The sequence below is a fragment of the Melitaea cinxia genome, chromosome 2 (genome assembly GCF_905220565.1).
Source record: "Melitaea cinxia chromosome 2, ilMelCinx1.1, whole genome shotgun sequence".
In the NCBI taxonomy this organism is placed as follows: domain Eukaryota; kingdom Metazoa; phylum Arthropoda; class Insecta; order Lepidoptera; family Nymphalidae; genus Melitaea; species Melitaea cinxia.
In genome coordinates this window covers 5,954,551-5,973,584 of record NC_059395.1, presented here as the reverse complement: position 1 = coordinate 5,973,584, position 19,034 = coordinate 5,954,551, and the positions used below count along the sequence as shown (strand labels likewise).

Below are 19,034 nucleotides of genomic sequence, written 5' to 3'. Positions count from 1 at the left end.
TTTATGTTTTATGTTTTTTCTCTTAAAATACGTCTATATAACTAGCCTTAAAAAAATAATGCGATGCAATGAAATATTATATTTTTTTTATTAAAAATAATTTTAAATATATAATATATATATGGAGAGAGATTTCACTGTCCTACTTCCCTGGGAATTATTGAACATACATACAAGAGTAACATTTTCTTTCATTACACAAGGTTCAAGACACTGTCTTACTGAAGTCTTATGTGTATGTATTGTGTTAGGCTTTGTATATTTGCTACATCAGCATAAAATATTTTATTTACTGAGACATTTTGATTCAAAATTATCATATTATACCTATATTTTACCTATTTTATGTATTTATTATGACTGAGTTAGGAAATTACTAAAGTAGCAAAAAAATACCACAATCTCACATGATACAGTTATGTAAGCGAATATATAGTTTGTACAATAATTATGTAAAAGTTTATTAGTTTTAAATTAGATATATTTCTTATTATTTATTATCATCTTCGATCAAGTCGTCATAGGGTATTCTTTCCAGGATCCTGTCCAGGAATCTAGACATCTTCTCGGCGAGGTCTTTTTTTAATTGTGGTTTCATTTCCTTCAGCAACTCTTGAGCATTTGTGTTGATGAAGAGGTTCAAGGCTGCTTCTGTAATGGATACCAATTTTATAGAATGAGATAATGACATAAATTATTTTGTTACTAAGGCGTTAAATGAAATGAATGGGCATTGTAATAAAAATGGTTGAAATGACTTAATTTTTTTTTCGAGAATTAGAAAAATGACAAAATAAAACAAATAATTTTATGTGTAGAAATATTATTTAGGACGTCATATTTACTCACTAGAGTAATAATTATATGAAAAGATGAAATTTAATTTTTTTTAAAAAGCTTGCTCATACATACACCCTATTTTTGAATTCGGTGTTACCAGTACACGCAATCCCTTAACGTGCCACTTGTGTCTTATGTAAATACTAGCTGACTCCACAAACGTTGATTTGCCATATATATTATTAATCCCCTTAACTTATATTCCCAAACTTATAACTTAGGGGTATAAAAAATAGATGTCTGATTCTCAGACCTACCCGATATGCACACAAAATTTTTTACAGCCGTTTTGGAGGAGTATTGTTACTAGCACCGTATCACGAGAATTTTATACATAATTTTATTAGAATATTTTAAATTAGTTCCTTTCTCTTCGGTATTCTAAAAAAAAATTAATATTGTCAGTGGAGCAGCGTGGTGAGTTAAGATCTCAACCCTTCTGTACATGGGGAAAGAGGCGGGATGATAAGATAGAGACAGAATCAATCAATCAAAAAAATAAATAAATCCCGAACCGGTGTTCTTGTTGTTTTATGTAGTTTTTATTGAGTAATACGTACGTAGTACAGAATTGCTGTTCTGCAAGTTCTCGACGCCCATCTTGATGTCCTTGACGGAGAAGTCGAGCTTTAATTGTTTCAGCTTGAGGTATGTCTTGCCCTTACGCTCGTAGGGCTCGCCGCGGAAGTACACCTTCGCTTTCACGTTGTCTGGAGATAATTATAAATAAACATCTCACATAAAACGCTCCCCGCTAGGAATTTGTTTTATATCAGCCCGGCAACGCACAATAAATAAGTATAAACGCCCAGACAACGGAATATAACGCACCCGCGACAGTCAGCGCGACAGGAAGCGCTAATCTATGATCACTATATGTTATGGCATTATTCCGGATAAGATTTTGGTTGTAATAACAAAAAACACAAGCACAACGATCACAGCACTGGTTTTGCTGTTGCGCTGGCGGTTGCGGGTTCGATCCTCGCGCATGACAAACGTTTGTATTGGTCATACAGATGTTTGTCGTGGTCTGGATGTTTGTGCAGTTCTTGTGGGTCTCACCACGGTGCTTCGGAAAGCACGTTAAGCCGTCGGTCCAGGTTGTTATCATGTACACCTGATAACGATCGTTACTCATAGCTTTCTTACATGGGAAAAGAGGCCTATGGCCCAGCAGTGGGATATTACAGGCTGAAGCGTAGCGTAAGCGTAATAAAAAAATATTGGAAGTTAATTGACAAATTGTTTGACAATAAATCTAATATAGAATTATTCAAAAAAAATATTGAATATTTTCTATGCCTGTATCTTAAAGAGGATTTTTAAACAAGCTTTTAATGAATAGTGTCGAGATAGAATTCATAATCTTAGTAATTCAAAGAAATAAAATAAACCTCCTAAAAAAAGTAATTTATCATCTAGTGCCTATGAAAATCCTATAAGCAAAAAAATGTGAAAGACATAAAAAAAATTGATTATGGAAATTGTGGTATTTTTTATGTTATATCTCTAAAAGAAAAGGAACGTTTCCTTGGTCACGAGCTTTTTGGCGGCGATTTGACGCTTTGACAAATCCTCGATTCATTTCTTGTCAGAAAAACTGCACTAAAGTGCTGTTTTTCTTTTAAACTTTTCATTTTAATCTTGGATAAAAGATTCTCTTATGTTCTATCTAAAATTAATATTTTGAAAGAAGATTTTCTAAATACATACACAAGAAACAATTAGTAGGGAATAGTATTAGTGCACATTAACAAAAGAAAATTCCAAGGAACGAAAAGAGCAATTTAAAATAAAGTATAATCCTATTCTGAATCAAATATAAAATAATTTTTCATACCATATTCTCCCCAGTAGTCGCCGCCTCCAGAAGCTCGCACCAGCAAGAGTATGCCCGAAGACCGGTAGCGCGCTGTCGTACTGATGTGCGGTATCGCCAACGTCACCTGGAACTGGTACGTATCCAGGTCCGACCTAAGCATAAAAGAACGGAGAAAACGTAATATTTTGTTTTGAATGCATACAAAGTTACATCCTGATGTATTTTGGTAAGAGAATAAGTGAAATTCGTTATATAATATATTAGCTGCGCCTTGCGGTCTAAACAACATGATTTTAGATCATGTGGTAATAGTCTTATATTAGTAGTTCTCTACCATATAGATAATAGCAATCATGTTTACTTATTTTGGTTCTACTTAAATTAAAATTATGACATATACACAAGTTTGCTTAGAATGGTGCACCACAAGCAATAAAAATAATTAAATCAAAAAGCATTGATTTGACTCAATGTTTTTATTACTAAAAGAAAATACATTTTTATTTTCTTATGTCTTCCTGTTATTAGTCACAATACCATAATGGGTGACAAATTATTCGAAGGTTAAGGTCCTGAGAGCCGCTGGCCTGTGTTGTGGTTATTCTTGGCGACAAACAAACGCCAAAGAATTTCTTTGTAAAAATATGATGAATCGGTCAATCGACCCGTTGGAGTGTCTAACGTACTACGCGGATTGAATATATTATACATTTTATTGCTAGTTTTTATTACGTTTTGACATTTTTGTATTACAGTTACAACATTTTTATACCGCTAGGCTAGTGACATTTTTTTAAAATAAGTTTAAAAAATGTTTAGTGACCTGTACACTTAATAATATTAGAGTAAAAAGGTAAAATAGATTTTTTAGATTTTTAAAATAAATATAAGCAATTTCTAAGTGTCGCATCATGCATAAACCAAGAAGAATTGTATAGCCATTAAATATATTCTCTAGAATACCCGACTCACCTGTGCTATTATTCCACGATTCAAAGCTAGTCAATAGAATGTTTGAATGAATCTAAAGTAATAATAATTATACATTGAAATGATTACAATAATTTACCTGACATTAGTGATAGTGACGTCATTAACGCCGCTCGCGTTGATGTCTTTGAACGTTGCTTTGTACCCGTCGGGACCGCCGCCGAGAGCGATGGACAATTCGTCTATTAGTATTGAATCCGACTGGAAATTGAGATAATAATTATGTGATATTTAGCTATAATTGATCAAAGTTTTTATAAACTTGTGTAGATTTGAAAATCTCTATGAGAAAAAGAAGGAGGAGGTTACTCAATTCGACCGTACTTATATATATTTTTAACCGACTTCCAAAAAAGGAGGAGGTTCTCAATTCGACTGTATTTTTTTTTTTTTTTATGTATGTTATATAAGAACTTTTGACTCGGTGGAGCGATTTCGACAAATTTTCTTTTAATCGAAAGGTGGTGTGTGCCAATTGGTCCTATTTAAATTTATTTGAGATCTAACAACTACTTTTCGAGCTATATCTAATAATGCGTTTTTACTTGACGCTTTTTTCGTCGACCTACGTTGTATTATACCGCATAACTTTCTACTGGATGTACGGATTTTGATAATTCTTTTTTTGTTGGAAAGGAGATAGCCCAAGTTTAGTACCATGATAAGGAAACCAGGATCTGATGATGGAATCCCAGAGAAATCGAGGGAACTTCTTGAAAATCCGCAATAACTTTTTATTAGGTTTACCGATTTTAATGATTTTTAATTTAATCGAAAGCCGAAGTTTATCATGTGGTCACATTTAAATTTCATCGAGATCTGATAACTACTTTTTGAGTAATCTTTGATAATGCGTTGTTTGATAACGTGTTGTTGTTGCGTGTTTTGATAATGTTGTTTTTGCTTGACTATTTTTTCGTCGATCTACGTTGTATTACTTATCGATGTAATTGAAGTCGGTTTTTTTTTCGTTTGCGAGCAAACACAATTATTTTATGTATGTTCGGCGATAACTTCGTCGTTTATTAACTGATTTTGATAATTCTTTTTTCGTCGGAAAGAAGATATCCCAGGTGTGGTACCATGATAAGGAAACCAGGATCTGATTATAGGATCTCGGAGAAATCGAGGGAAACCTTCTAAAATCCACATAACTTCTTACTGGGGGTACCGATTTTGAAGATTTTTAATTTAATCGAAAGCCGATGTTTATCATGTGGTCACATTTAAATTTCATCGAGATTTGATTACAACTTTTGGAGTAATCTTCGATAATGCCTATTTACTTGATTATTTTTTCGTCTACCTTCAATGTGTTACTTGGCTATGTAATTGAAGTCGGTTTTTATTTCATTTTAAAACAAACAAAATTATTAAATTTATGATTAAGTTATAATTATTATTAGAGATAGCTCAAAAAGTACTTAATAGATTTCAATCAAACTTAAATAGGATCACATGACACCCACCACTTTTCGATTTAAAGAAAAAGTCATCAATATCGGTCCACCCAATCAAAAGTTCTGAGGTATACATAAAAATAAATACAGCCGAATTGAGAGCTCCCTTTTTTGAAGTAGGTTAAAAAAATTACATAAAACATAAAAAACATAATAATACTTAAGTGTTAATCTTATACATGTGCATAATTATGACAACTAACTGACAACTGCAACGTAACTTTAAAAAGTTTTATGAAATTACATAAAAAAATTTAAACCAAAATTAGAATTATATGATATCAACTTTTACTTAATTCAAATACTTATTTTGTGAGATGAACACAAAAAGTTGCTATAAGTCAATTAAAAAAAAAAAATAGTTAACTTAATACGTATGCATCGAAAGCAAATGTATTTTGAAATAAATAAAATACTTTTAGCTTAATAATTGTATTATTTACCTGTTCAATATCTAGTTCAGGCGCCCCAGTCTTAAGATGATCTATAAGGTTGTTGAAACTTTTTAATAAGCACGCGTCGACATCCTCGTCCTGTTTTGAACAGTGGCCGCCGAATACATCTATAAAGATAAAAATAAATATATTTAAAACTAATAAATAATATACACAACTAGCTGACCAGGCGAATTTCATAGTCATTTTTGTTTTTCTTAAGTATATGGCTTTTTCTAAGTATTTTTTGACACTGACACTGTCCTAATAATAATTAACATACAAATAAAGCATTCAATTTTGTGCAGTTGTTCTGAAATTATGGACGTATATACATATTGTCGATTCATTTTTATCTATACAGATATCCTTGTATATATAATAATAATGGTATTTGCTCGCAAACGAAAAAAAAACTGACTTCAATTACATCGACAAGTAATACAACTTAGGTAGACGAAAAAATAGTCAAATAAATACGCGTTATCAAAGATTACTCAAAAAGTTGTGATCAGATCTCGATGAAATTTAAATGTGACCACACAATAAACATTGGCTTTCGATTAAATTAAAAATCATCAAAATCGGTACAACCAGTAAAAAGTTATGCGGTATAATACAACGTAGGTCGACGAAAAAATAGTCAAGTAAAAACGCATTATTCGATATAACTCGAAAAGTAGTTGTTGGATCTCAAATAAATTTTAATGGAACCAAATGATATGGTGCACCTTTCGATTAAATTTTTTTTTGTCGAAATCGGCCCACCCAGTCAAAAGTTCTGAATACATAAAAAAATACAATCGAATTGAGAACCTCCTTCTTTTGTGGAAGTCGGTTAAAAAATACGCATTATTACTAAACCAAAATCAAAAAAAAAACTTGTTTTATCTTATGTAAATCAGCATGACGCTTAAAATTTTAGTACAAGTTATGGTTATTGTTGGAAGTAATATTTTTTTATTATCGCTAATAAAAATGTTTGTAATTACTATATTATTGTTATATTGTATAAAATAAAACAATACGCGTTAACAAATGTTACATAATCAATATTCTGTGACTTTTAACCATCTCCTAAACAACATATGTAAAATATTTTTTATTAATATTTTTAAATTCAATTTTTTTTGTGTAAAAAATAATCTTAAGGATAATTTCCATATTCAGAAGCTTGTGTAAAGTAGAAGTTTATAGACTCTAAAAGTCTTTAGCAGTTTTCGTCTCTTAGTAGCGGAGCAGTAAATATATCAGTTGGAAAAGTAGAGTCGTCTTGTAGAGAATTTTACTCATATAAAAATAAATATATTGTACTTAAGTTTTGTATCTGCCAATATTAAAAATCAATAATCTAAATAAATAAACAATTGCGTACAATTAATCATACAATTATTATCGTAATAAATGACCATGTGTCAGATAGGTACGTTTTATCTAATAGATAAATTTTGGACTGTTTTGTTGCTAGGATGGGATTAAAGTTCTAATGATTAAAGTTGATTTATTCTCTAATTCGACATAAAACATTAGGTATATCTTGTAATTAAATTTATCTCTCTCTCTCTTGTCGGTCCCTCATGTCCCATGTCAGTGATGTCACATGTCAGCATCAGGGTTGCATCTGGAGCGGATGATTTGCCTCCACCGGTCTCTGTCCATTGCGTCTCTTACGAACGTGTAAAACTTAGTGGCAGATGAGTAATTAAATTTAAAAGTATGACATACGAGTATAAACACTTATTATTTGTATGACACACTTTTTCAGTGAAATTCTTTTGAGCTAAATATTACAAGCCGTGATTAATCGGATGTCAACAGCTTTCTTTCCTTACGGCACTTATTATGCGAGTCAGCTTCGCGTAACGGTGCTTCGCTAGTGCAATGAAACAATAGAGCCAGATGCACGCTGAACAATAGGCAGGCCTTCGGTCAGTGGACGGTGATATATCATACAATCACCCAACCTCTAACTTATAACATGTGTGTAAAATGATCATGGCTGATGACAGATGACCCGTGGTTTCACACGGCTCCTTTGTTACATTGTCTAAGTTGTATCGTGATGTTTTATAGCCTGCAACTTCGTTTGATAAATAGGCTTTATTACAAAGATAAATTTTTAAAGCGAGAGTAAATTATTATGCTGTGAGTATATTTTCGTTTTTGAGTATTTATTTTTTTTTATTTTATTTTATTTAATATTAATTATTTTAAAATGCTAACCTACAACAGCTACGTAAGACGTATATGAGTTAGTATGCAATTAAATGATAAAGTTTTTTGAGTTTATTAGTGTAAAAAAAAACATCAAAATATTTAAAACGTTAATTTTATTCATTGTGATTGCGTAACTTCAACTTTCATTCTCTCAAAAATAGCCTTATTTCTGAATAATATTTTTTAAACAGTCTCATGAATCGCTAGCTTTATATTCCGTGTTGTAATGACGTGCATTTTTATCATCTCATTACAATAATTTTTTGCAAACACACATACGTTGAAAAGACAATTCACAATCCGACAGTGTATATTATGTGTTTGTAATATATACTTTTGTAAATACGTAAGTTATTTATAATAAATGGTAAGTATAAACAATTTCATTTGTTGGCAAACAAAAAAAATCGACTTTAATTACATCAACGTGTAGGTAGACGAAAAAATAGTCCAATAAATACGTTACCGAAGATTACTCGAAAAACAGTTATCAGTAGTGCTATTCTGTAAGAACATTTTCGTGTCTCGACAGCGGAATCCGCGGTGAGATATCAAATTCGTATTCATTAAAACTCGACAGTCCCGTAGCGCCACACTTGTGAGTGCGGCGACGAGTCGAACCCTGTTGCGTGAGAACGTTGACATTTAATAGTAGGTATGAATTCGGTATTCTGTAAGGGGATTTACCGCTTCACACATCACAATTCGAGACTTGATTCGACACTTGACTTCATGCACATATTCTAAAATAAAGTCATAAGAAAAGAATATCGATAAAATAAACACAGCCCTAAATTGCCGCTCTTCGATTCGACACTCACTTCACATCGCTTGTGCGTACGGAATGTTTACAGAATTCCAAACCAAGGTGAAGTGGGTTCGCTTTCGAAGTGAGCGCTGTCTCTCAGGTGAAGCTCGATATCGAAATTGTTATTTACAGAATAGCCCTGCAGATATCAATCAAAGTTAAATGCAACCACAAGTCAAGCACCACTTTCGATTAAAATAAGAATTATCAAAATCAATCCATCTAGTAAAAGTTCTGTGGTAACATACATTAATAAAATAGAGAACTTTCTCCTTTTTTGGAAGTTGGTTAAAAAAAGAGAAACGACGTATCACGCTTTGATGTTATAGTCCCAGATCACAGACCTTTCTTATTTTCTAATGGACAACGTGAATACAATAGAGTAGTACCGAGTAGTACCTGTTAGTGTGTACTGTGTAACGTATATATATCATCTAGTAAGTATACCGTGCAAACGTTGTTTTACCATATATGTTATTAACCCCTTAATACCTCCCCTTATAACTTAGGGGTATGAAAAATAGATGTTGGCCGATTCTTAGACCTACTCGATATGCACACAAAATTTAATAAAAATCTGTCCATAGCCGTTGCGGAGGAGTATGTTAACTAACATTGTGACACGAGAATTTTATAAATTAGATATATTCCCAGGTATAAACTGCTAAAGTAGTACGTAAAAATTGTGTGTAATAAGTATTGCCTTTACAAAATATATTAGCAATTTTGCGAGTAAAATTAATTCTTTATTGCGACAAATAATAAGGTTAATGAACGTATTCAAACTTATTATAAACGTGATGCTACTATTTAGTTTTCAGTTAACGAACAAAGCCAGTCTTAAACTAGTCCCCTTAATATCGTACAAAAAATTAAGTCTCAGATTAAGTTTGTTTTCGGCATTTAAAGTGTCAAAATATATTTTAAAGTTATCTTTTTCCTATGATATTTCAGAGACTATTTTAAGACTAGGTTCGCTCGTAAAAAGTCAACGTTGTAAAAGCGTGAAGTTAATATTAAATTTTAAATCAGTTCATTTTAGCACCACAATAAAGCCAACATAATAAGGTAAAAAATTACTGGTATAGAAAATTGTTAAAAAATCTTGCAAAAATTTTGAAATATAATCAAATTTATTGACTGGGAATAAATACTGCCTGTTTGACAGTACCAATGTTATATTTTTTACAATATTCACTGCAACATATGTGAGAATCTATAATACTCAAAGTTTGTAGAATTTTTGCGTACTTTTAGCAGCTAATATCGGAGAATTTGCCGTCAGTTTAAGCTAGCTGACTCAATATACCGTGACAAGTATGTTTGACATTCACAGCCGTTTGTTCCTAATGTACGCCACTTAGTGCCTGCGTCTTAAACGAAACGACCAACTGATATACATATATTTTTAATAATTATACACAAAATATAATTATGCGTATATTACGATTTGACACACACACACACACACACACATATGTATATATATCACTTCAGCCTAATACAGTCCACTGCTGGACATAGACCTTCAAAAGTTCGCGCCAAAAATGGCGTGAACTCATGTGTTTTGCCCATAGTCACTACGCTGTGCAGGCAGGTTGGTAAACGCAGGGCTGGCTTTGTCTCATCGAAGACGCTGCTGCCCGTCTTCGGCCTGTGTATTTCAAAGCCAGCAATTGGATGGTTATTCCGTCATCGGTCGGCTTTTTAAGTTCCAAGGTGGTAGTGGAACTGTGTTATCCCTTAGTCAACACCATTACCTTACGACACCTACGGGACCACCCACGGGTGGCTATATTCTTACTGCCGTACCTTTTTTTAGATATCGCAGGGGAGTCCATTTACAGGTGATATCCAGGACGCTCGGTCCTAGACCGTATGTCGGCTTCAGCACTTGGGGGTGCAATACTGACCAAACCCCCTGCGGGAGCCTTCAGTCCCTTTAATTACTGCCGTAACCACACAGCATATATAATTGTAATATATATTTTTTATATGGATATATATATATATATACTCACAAATATGAATATACTACAACTAGACTAGGGTACAAGGGTCACTGCCAACTGCGCGAACGGGTCAATAACGAAAAATGATAATCGAATTATAACAATGATCTAAATTAAGTTAAGTGAACTTGCGTGTCTAATAAAATACACAACAAACATAAATTACAATGTAGTCGAATGATCATCAAAACTAATATAGTAAAGTTGAATAGTTTGTTTGTCTGTTTGTTTGTTTAAACGCGCGAATTTCAGGAACTACTGATTCAAATTGAAAAGTAGTCAATTTACCGAGGAGGGTTATATGCTATATAATATTTTATTTAAAAAAAAAATAAGAAAGAAGTGGTCTCTGCCTACCCCTCCGGGAAAGAGGTGTGATTATATGTATGTATGATATTTTAGTACGTTTTTCCCCAAATTAACGCAGGCGAAACAGCGGGGCTCAGCTAGTGTAGGCGATGGTCAGCTGCTGGGGTCGACGACCGTTCAATGCAACCTTGTCCGCGAAACTCGAGTCGATCAGTAATACCGTTTATCGACCGGTAATTAATCGCTCAACCTGATCTATACATATGCATTCTTTCTTAGTATTGACCTTAATACATATCTGTGTTGCACTATATATAATAGTGTTACGATTAATACATATGTGTATTTGTTATGTTGTTTTGTCTTACGTTGTCTGGTATTAAGTGTTACTCTTTCGTCGACTATAGATATTAAAAGTTTCAAATTTATAGTTGTTATGTAATTATGTATAAGTAAAAGCAATGTTAATTCCGGACACGTTCATAAATCAAGATTTATTTGTTTAGCACACATTCCAGTTTACTTCTGGTAGAAAGTTCAACAGATTTGGAATTTCTGTAATTGTAAACGAAATTAAATAGAGTTAAGTTATCTAAAACATGGACATGAAGTTTAATTAGGAACAAACGACCGCGTGTGTAAGTTACGTTTTTTTTAAAGTTCGATATAAATTTATTATTGTACTATATTCTATCGCCTGCAGTCATTTATTTCAGTAATCCATTCTTATATCACACACGTAGTCAATCCAACATTTCCTCTGCCAACACATTCATCTACATTCATATCTAACATACATTTGGGTGCATGGCATTCATCCTAAGTGTAAAGTACATTAAAATAATGAATTCATTTAATTCTAGTCACATCAAAGTCGTTAAGAATGCAAAACGCATGTCATAAAATGTAAAGCTCGGGAACATGAAATTTATTAATATATTTATTTTTAGTTGTAACACAAATCGTTCAATATCAACCTCTACTTTACCTTGGAATTTTTTTTTAAATTTTATTTACAAAGTCGCGCTTCTTTATATGAAGACTCACGGATCATATGTATTATTTATAAAGCAATTAGACTGCGACAAAAATGGCAGGATAGTGTTTATATTTATTTTATGTTTTAGCACATTTTTGTTGTATGTTCGTTTGACCTTTTGCTGATTTTGAAATTCGGATAAAAATTACACACAATGACGGCTTACGCCGAACGGTAAATTTAGTATAGTATTGGGAACGGAAAAATTTATGAAGCAAGTAATAATAAAACAACTAAAGTGCAATTAGTATATAAAATCAGAAGGGACTTTTATATACAAGTCGCGTAGCTCAGCAGTTCACGTTTGTCGTGAGAAAATAAAGTTGTGCGCTGAGCTAAGGTTGGAAGAACTCGGATCCCCAACAAACGATACGATACGATCTACGATAAAAACCTTACAGTACTTTGAGTACAGTATAGTGGCATTACACGAGAATTTGCATGTGTGTATGTGTGTAATTATATAACATTGTACAGATGTAATTGTTACATGCGAGCATAAGCGTAACAAGTCAACTGCAACTAATTCCAGTGGTTGGAACCGCTTGACCCTCTTAGAGTCGAATTACTAAGCATCGAATATGTTATGACCACTAGGGCCATCACTTTGAACCATATCATCACCTAAACTACTAAGACGAGACATTTTCGTAATTATTGAGTTGATTTATATAATACACAAAAAAATATTTTACTACAGAAATAAAAGTATTTTTTTATTTCCGCGTATTTTTTATTTAAGCGTACGGCTCACACCAGAGAACACCAAAAGCATCGCAAGCGCATGGCATGTGCAGTAATGGCTGTTTATAGTATTTTTTGGAAATTTAAAAAGAGTTGCCTTGATATATAGTGTTTTAGATTTTTTTATATCTTTCCTGAACGGGACCTCGAATTTTTTTCTAAAATATAGGATATATCCAAGAGATATAAACAAATGGCAACCCTAGGCAAAGCAAACCCTGAAGACCGGATATCTACATTTGTCTGACAACCGGTTACGTTAGTCTAATGATCTTTTAGTTTTTCAATTGAAAACATAATTATTTATTCTTATAAACTGATATTAATGGATGCTTTGTAAACAATGCAAGTGTGATTTGAATGTTATTATTATTTATGTTGTATCATCAATGAATATCATCAATCTCTAATGTTTTCTTTGGATTGTATAATCTTGATTCACATATCCCGAAAAGAATAAAAAATGTTTCAGTCTATGTTATTCTGAAATAATAGAAGCTAAAATATAATAAAAATTAGTTTAATTTAAATAAAATTATATGTTTAATTAATCTGAAATAAAAGAAAATTACATAAATAACATAAAGATTATTTTTTACAATTTGTTTTTGTGACTACTTAAGATGACATAAGACGATAAGATGACTACGTGTTAAAACTTTTTTAATTTTTAGCTTTATTTATAAGGCATATTTAGAACTATCGATTATATGGTTTAGATATATTATTTTTAATACGAAATATCAATATCTAATGGCTTAGATTTGGTATGACAACCATAGTCCTTGCTATTAAGGATAGGTACACCAATTTGTATTGTACTTTCTAAATAAAAAGATGAGTCATTTATATAATTAATTAATTTTTTACATTTGCAACATTTTTTTTTACTGTAGTCTGTGTATTTAACTGTGTATGAAACTTGAGTTTCAAGAAAATGAACGGAAGCATTAGTTACCGTGGATAATACCGTCTTTTAATAAAAAAAAAATATCAGTAGCCGAAGGATTTATCAAATTTTACCTATGATTGTTAGGCTATTTAATAACATATTTAGAATTACGTGAGAGACGCCTATCTAGTCACTAATAGCAGTAGGTATCTTAATGATTATGAGTATCCCACAGTCTTTATCAATCAATATTATTAATCTCTAATCTTTATTTTGAATTAATATAAATTACTCATTAATATTTGAGGAATCTCTGGCCTAATAGAGATATATTTACATGTCTTCATGTAAATGTCTGTAATAAATAAGTTAACAGAATATAATTAGCTTAGCTTTCTTTTATTATAAGTACATCGTACATAAAATGATATTGAATGGGCAGTATAAAGAAGATTTTTGTTAAAATTATTTCTAATATAAACAGATTAATAAAATCAGTATGATAGAACATTTTCACATATTGTATGGTTGACTTATTTGTCGAGATTTTCAGTAGTAGCATTAAGTATATAAATAATTATATAGTCATCAGTATTTATAATTGTTGATTGTTAATACGAATCAATCAATTATGGTAGAATTATACAATTAAACTCTAATTAACTTTTTCAGTAAATATGAATATACAAGGAAACAAATATGACTTGATTTGAATCCATTAATCGTCAAATCGATCCTTGCGCTCAAGATCACATTGCGCGATTATCGTAGAGTGAGTGTCCCCTTTAAGTCATAAATAAGATTTCTGACTACTTATATAACCCATACACGTAACGTGATTAGAATCTCATATACAATAAATTATTATTGTCATTGAAATACTTTGGGTGAGAATATTTTTTATTCGTTAAATTTTTAGTTACGTCTACAAATAAAAAATGCTATTTATATTAAGTGCTGAGTTAAGTATTTATTTCTTCTTTGAAGTAGAAAAGAAATACTACAGTAAGATACATTAGCTTTTTTAAAGGTTAACTATAAAATGATTACTACTTTTATGGTCTTAAAAATTCAATTAAGGCTGTAATCTCGATCGCATTGACTATTCTCCTTGATTTCTTCTCCATTCTATGTACCTAGCTAATATTAGCAAAATCATTCGTGCTATTTTTGCGTACTACTGGATGCTAAAAATAAATGAATGAATGAATATGGAACTACTTCCATCGTTGAAAACGTAGTTAATGCTCAGATTGGTTTCCAATTCATATTTGAAGTTATCTAATAGTTTTTATATACTTTATACTTTTTATATTTACGGCCAGCTTTAATGACAACAATTTTTTTAATTAATTGGTATTTGCAGTATAGTATAAAGAATATTGACGAAAATAATCATAAATATAAAATACAGGACAACTATGCCATTACTTAGGAATTCATTTCTAAATCTCCCTAAATTATAGTGTTTGCTGTAAGCGAACGAGATGGCATCTGTCACTCTGTATTACACAATTTACTTGTCTTTATGTATTTCTCGAAAAGCTTCCTGAACAATCTATGTATGTATATAAGTTATTAATAATTCTGCACAGATAATGACGATATTCTTACATATATTTTTGTAAATATATTTTGTAGCAGTTTTGTTTTGTTTATGTATTGTTATATATCAATAAAAATACTTTATATATATATATATATATATATATATATATATATATATATATATATATATGTGTGTGTTATATGTAATTTTTCTTTCAATATGGATAAGCAATAAGTAAAAAGTTTAAAACTTCATTGTGCTTTCAAAGAATTTGTACGTTTTCGTGTATTGTCCACACACTTAAACTGTGAAGTTTATTATTATTATGCATTTAGGTCAGTAACCAGAATGACATTCAAAACATGAAATAAGTATACAGCCAAACGGACCGTAAACAGCCTAAACAAATTTAATATGGCAATACTAATGATAATAAAGCTTGGACATTGAACTCAATGCCGATATTTCTAAGAAAGATTAGTTTGAAGAAGCCATAAGACAAAATGTTTACATTTAATTTTGTTTATAACATAAATTATAAGAGATCATAAAGTTACTTGGGCATTATGGCATATGTCTACTGCATCCTACTACAGCTACTACTAAGCTCTGCTCTGATTCGTTTATAAGGAAAACAATAACCATTAAAAACGTAAATAATAAGTTATTAGCATTCAAGAATTTAAAAACTAATTTTACTTAAAATTTTATTAACTGTTTCTAATGAAGTTATTTATTTGTGTTTATACGAGTATATATTACAATGGAAAGTATTTTAATTTACTTAATTATTTAGTTAATGATTGTAGCAACATAAATATGAGAAGAATGATTGCAATGGCACAAATCATTGTTGAATTTGCTGCAGCAAAGTGTAACGTTGTATTGCAACGTGTAGTAATTCATTACAAATGTATACGTTAAAATAATTTTCCTTTGAATTTATGTATCGTGTCACTGAACATCTAGTGACAACCATATTATGTCATGTATGGGAAAGATGTTTAGAAAAAATGCCTTTTGATGTAATCTATTCAAAGGCAATCGTTAGCAGCGACGCATATTGTAGTCGGTAAACGAAAAACGATTTTTCCTATAATCCTTATGTAAACATACTTAGGGTTTGTTTCACAATGTACAAGTAAAGTAGCCGATAGCTATTTAGCCAAATTAATTATGTGACACATAAAAGTTCTAGTTAGTCCTGATTACGTTTCACCATCATCTTACCTATAAATTTATTTGGCATAATTTGGTTAACAATTAATAAAAATACGTAATTTACAGCATGTTTAGTAAGTCGAAATCTTATCCTAAAGTCCGTATCATCCAACGTTTGTACATAATTAATGCGTTGTCGAAATACAGGATTCCTTCACGGTCTATTTAAACGATACATAAAATCATCTAATTCGTCATCAATTATATCAAATATTTTCAATTTTCAAATTTTCTTGCATAACTAAACAAATTTTACAACAGAAATTATTTGAATCACAGCTGTCAATCCCGTATTATGGCTGTCAACTAATTTATATGGCAGATAAATTTGCTATTGGCCAGTTGATCTGACATATAGTTTACTGGGTACTTTATTTGCCAGCTAGTGCTATTTACCAATTGTGAAACGCAAAAGTTGTCGTTATTTGATAAATAAGTTGCAAGTAGCTTATTGGGAAGTTTATTTGGACATTGTGAAACTGGCCCTTAAACTGATTGGAATTGACTGAAATGTGGTTTGAATGTTTTTTTTTTGAATTTGAATTAATTGAAAGGAGAAATTTGTTGCTGATATAGTTTATGTCACATCTAGGTTACTAGGATGGGCTTTATCAGCAGGAGGTAGACGTCTCCTTAAGGTTAATTGCCACTCTACTGGTAATCTTCAGCATTCGCAGGTTACAGTTTATTGCGACTAAAAAAGATTTAACAGACAAAGTGGAGATTGGTGGTAAAAAATTCAACTGAAGCTCGACTGGGGGAGGAGACCTTACAGAAGATTACAGCTAAATAATACTGATTTCAACAGTGTTGTGTTTCTGTGGGTTGTCATATTGTTTATCATGAATGATAAATAATATGTAACTGGGTGGTATAGTGTTATTTAATTCCAAGCTTTAGTTACTCCTTAAGGAGTCCTATGAACAGTTTAAGCTTACGTGATCATGCCCATAGAAAAAAGGGTGTATGAGATAACGAACCGTACCATGTGGATAAATCGTAATTGTTTGTGATTTGTCGATTCTTTTGTATTTATTGTTTTATAAATAATTTAAATTTATTATTTAATTTAGTTTGAATAATTAGTTCAATATATAGTATAAATAACTTACTAAATCCTTACATACATACATCTTTATAAACTGTTAATATTCTTATTATTTCTAAAGTAAATGTTATAAAAGATTATGAACATTCAACAATGTTTTGTAACTGTCACCTGTGGCATCATTTTATTATTTTTTCAATGAAATGAATATATTTTTAAACGATTGATATTAAGATAATCAAATTTCAAAATTATTTTAAGTAAATTTTTAACAAAAAAATTCATTACATCTTACAAGCTACTTTCAGGCATTAGCCTTAGAAGCGGAAACATTGGTACTCGTATATAATAATATGTACATAGAAGTACAATAGCAATACACAAATACTAAGTAGAGTAGAAAAAGTTTTTTGTGGAGAGTAAAAACTGCATCAGACAAGACGTGCACTCACACTTCCCACTTATGTTAATCGTTTTGATTTCTGTTTGTGATCAGAATTTTTATAGACAGTATAAAGTGAAAATTCCGTGAAATAGGCTACTAAGAGACCGTCTCTTTGACGTGTAACATACAGGTATATGTATATATTAATTATATAAAATAACTTTTGTATTTTTTTCAAAAAAATATTAGATATATTAACAGATGTATTGATTTTAAAGTTGGATTTAACTGAAGTTAAAAATTAAAGAATAATCTGATTATTGCAAAACGAACGATAAAATAAAGCTATCTCAATAATTTGGTAGTTATAAAGAAAGCTAGTGGAGCATTGGCTTAAATGCTCAATTTTATCAAAAGTTTTGTAAGATATAAAATGTACAATTAAAAAATATAGTTAAATTTATATATAAATCCACGTTTCTGAGAAAATGAAATTAAACTTAGGTTATAAAGTCGAATATTATTTAGGGGAGTTAAAAATTATTTTTGATCATAAGATTTCCTGTTGTGTATAAAGTTAGGAACACATTTTAAAGGACCAAGTGTAGAGAATATATAATTCATTTTTCTACAAAATTTATGATAAACAGTAAAAGTTTGTAAATAGAATTATTTCGTATTTTCGTGTTTGTAAAAAAAATATTATTAAAAAAATAAATAAAAACTTCATACGATTTCCAGGAAATCGTAACGGATAATATCACTCGTCCGTCTACTTTCTTCTAAGATAAATTCACTTACTTGAATTTGAAGACGTCGGCGTAAAAATTGCGATGAAAAATATAATTAATACTTTATAAGTCTCCATTATAATAATTATCTGTAGTTACGCGTTTTTTAAATTTCGAAAAGCAAAGATATTTTTTTGCTTATATTTTCCCGCGCGAGCGTGCGTCGTGCGCAGCCCGTTGAAGCTATGTGTTCGCAAGTTAGCCGTATCTGAGCCCTTCACTTTCCATTATAAGTCCAAGTCCACAGGTAAAGCCAGTTTCGTTTTGTTTTTGTTTAGACCTATGCAATTTTTTTTAAAATTCAATGTAAGTTTTAATCGGTTGCTTATTGCGTATTTTTTCCTGAGTTTTTTACTAAAAAATAATTCTTTATGAAATATTGCAACAATTAATAATTAAAACCATTATAAATTTAATGATTATTATTGTTCGAACTTTAAAAAAAAGTTAAAACGACTTGTAAGAAATAT

At 30.8% G+C, this 19,034-nt stretch overlaps 1 protein-coding gene across 1 annotated transcript; it reads right to left on the bottom strand.

The window, feature by feature from the left end:
• Positions 1 to 393: 393 nt before the first annotated feature.
• Positions 394 to 18,641, bottom strand: LOC123658965 (protein takeout). Its single transcript, XM_045594255.1, has 6 exons — positions 18,575 to 18,641; positions 5,559 to 5,677; positions 3,735 to 3,856; positions 2,684 to 2,817; positions 1,401 to 1,550; positions 394 to 651 (listed from the first exon to the last, which is right to left on the bottom strand). Exons 1-6 carry the CDS (start codon positions 18,639 to 18,641, stop codon positions 491 to 493), a joined length of 753 nt encoding a protein of 250 aa, XP_045450211.1. The 3' UTR covers positions 394 to 490.
• Positions 18,642 to 19,034: the final 393 nt, after the last annotated feature.

What these genes read in the sequence shown, in the direction of transcription:
- LOC123658965 (XM_045594255.1), bottom strand. Translation starts at nt 18,641, where the DNA reads ATGGAGACTTATAAAGTATTAATTATATTTTTCATCGCAATTTTTACG. An exon ending in CGACTACTGGGGAGAATATG is followed by an intron (nt 1,551 to 2,683) that starts GTATGAAAAATT and finishes AATTATCTCCAG; the next exon opens with ACAACGTGAAAGCGAAGGTG. An exon ending in GAACAGCAATTCTGTACTAC is followed by an intron (nt 652 to 1,400) that starts GTACGTATTACT and finishes TATCCATTACAG; the next exon opens with AAGCAGCCTTGAACCTCTTC.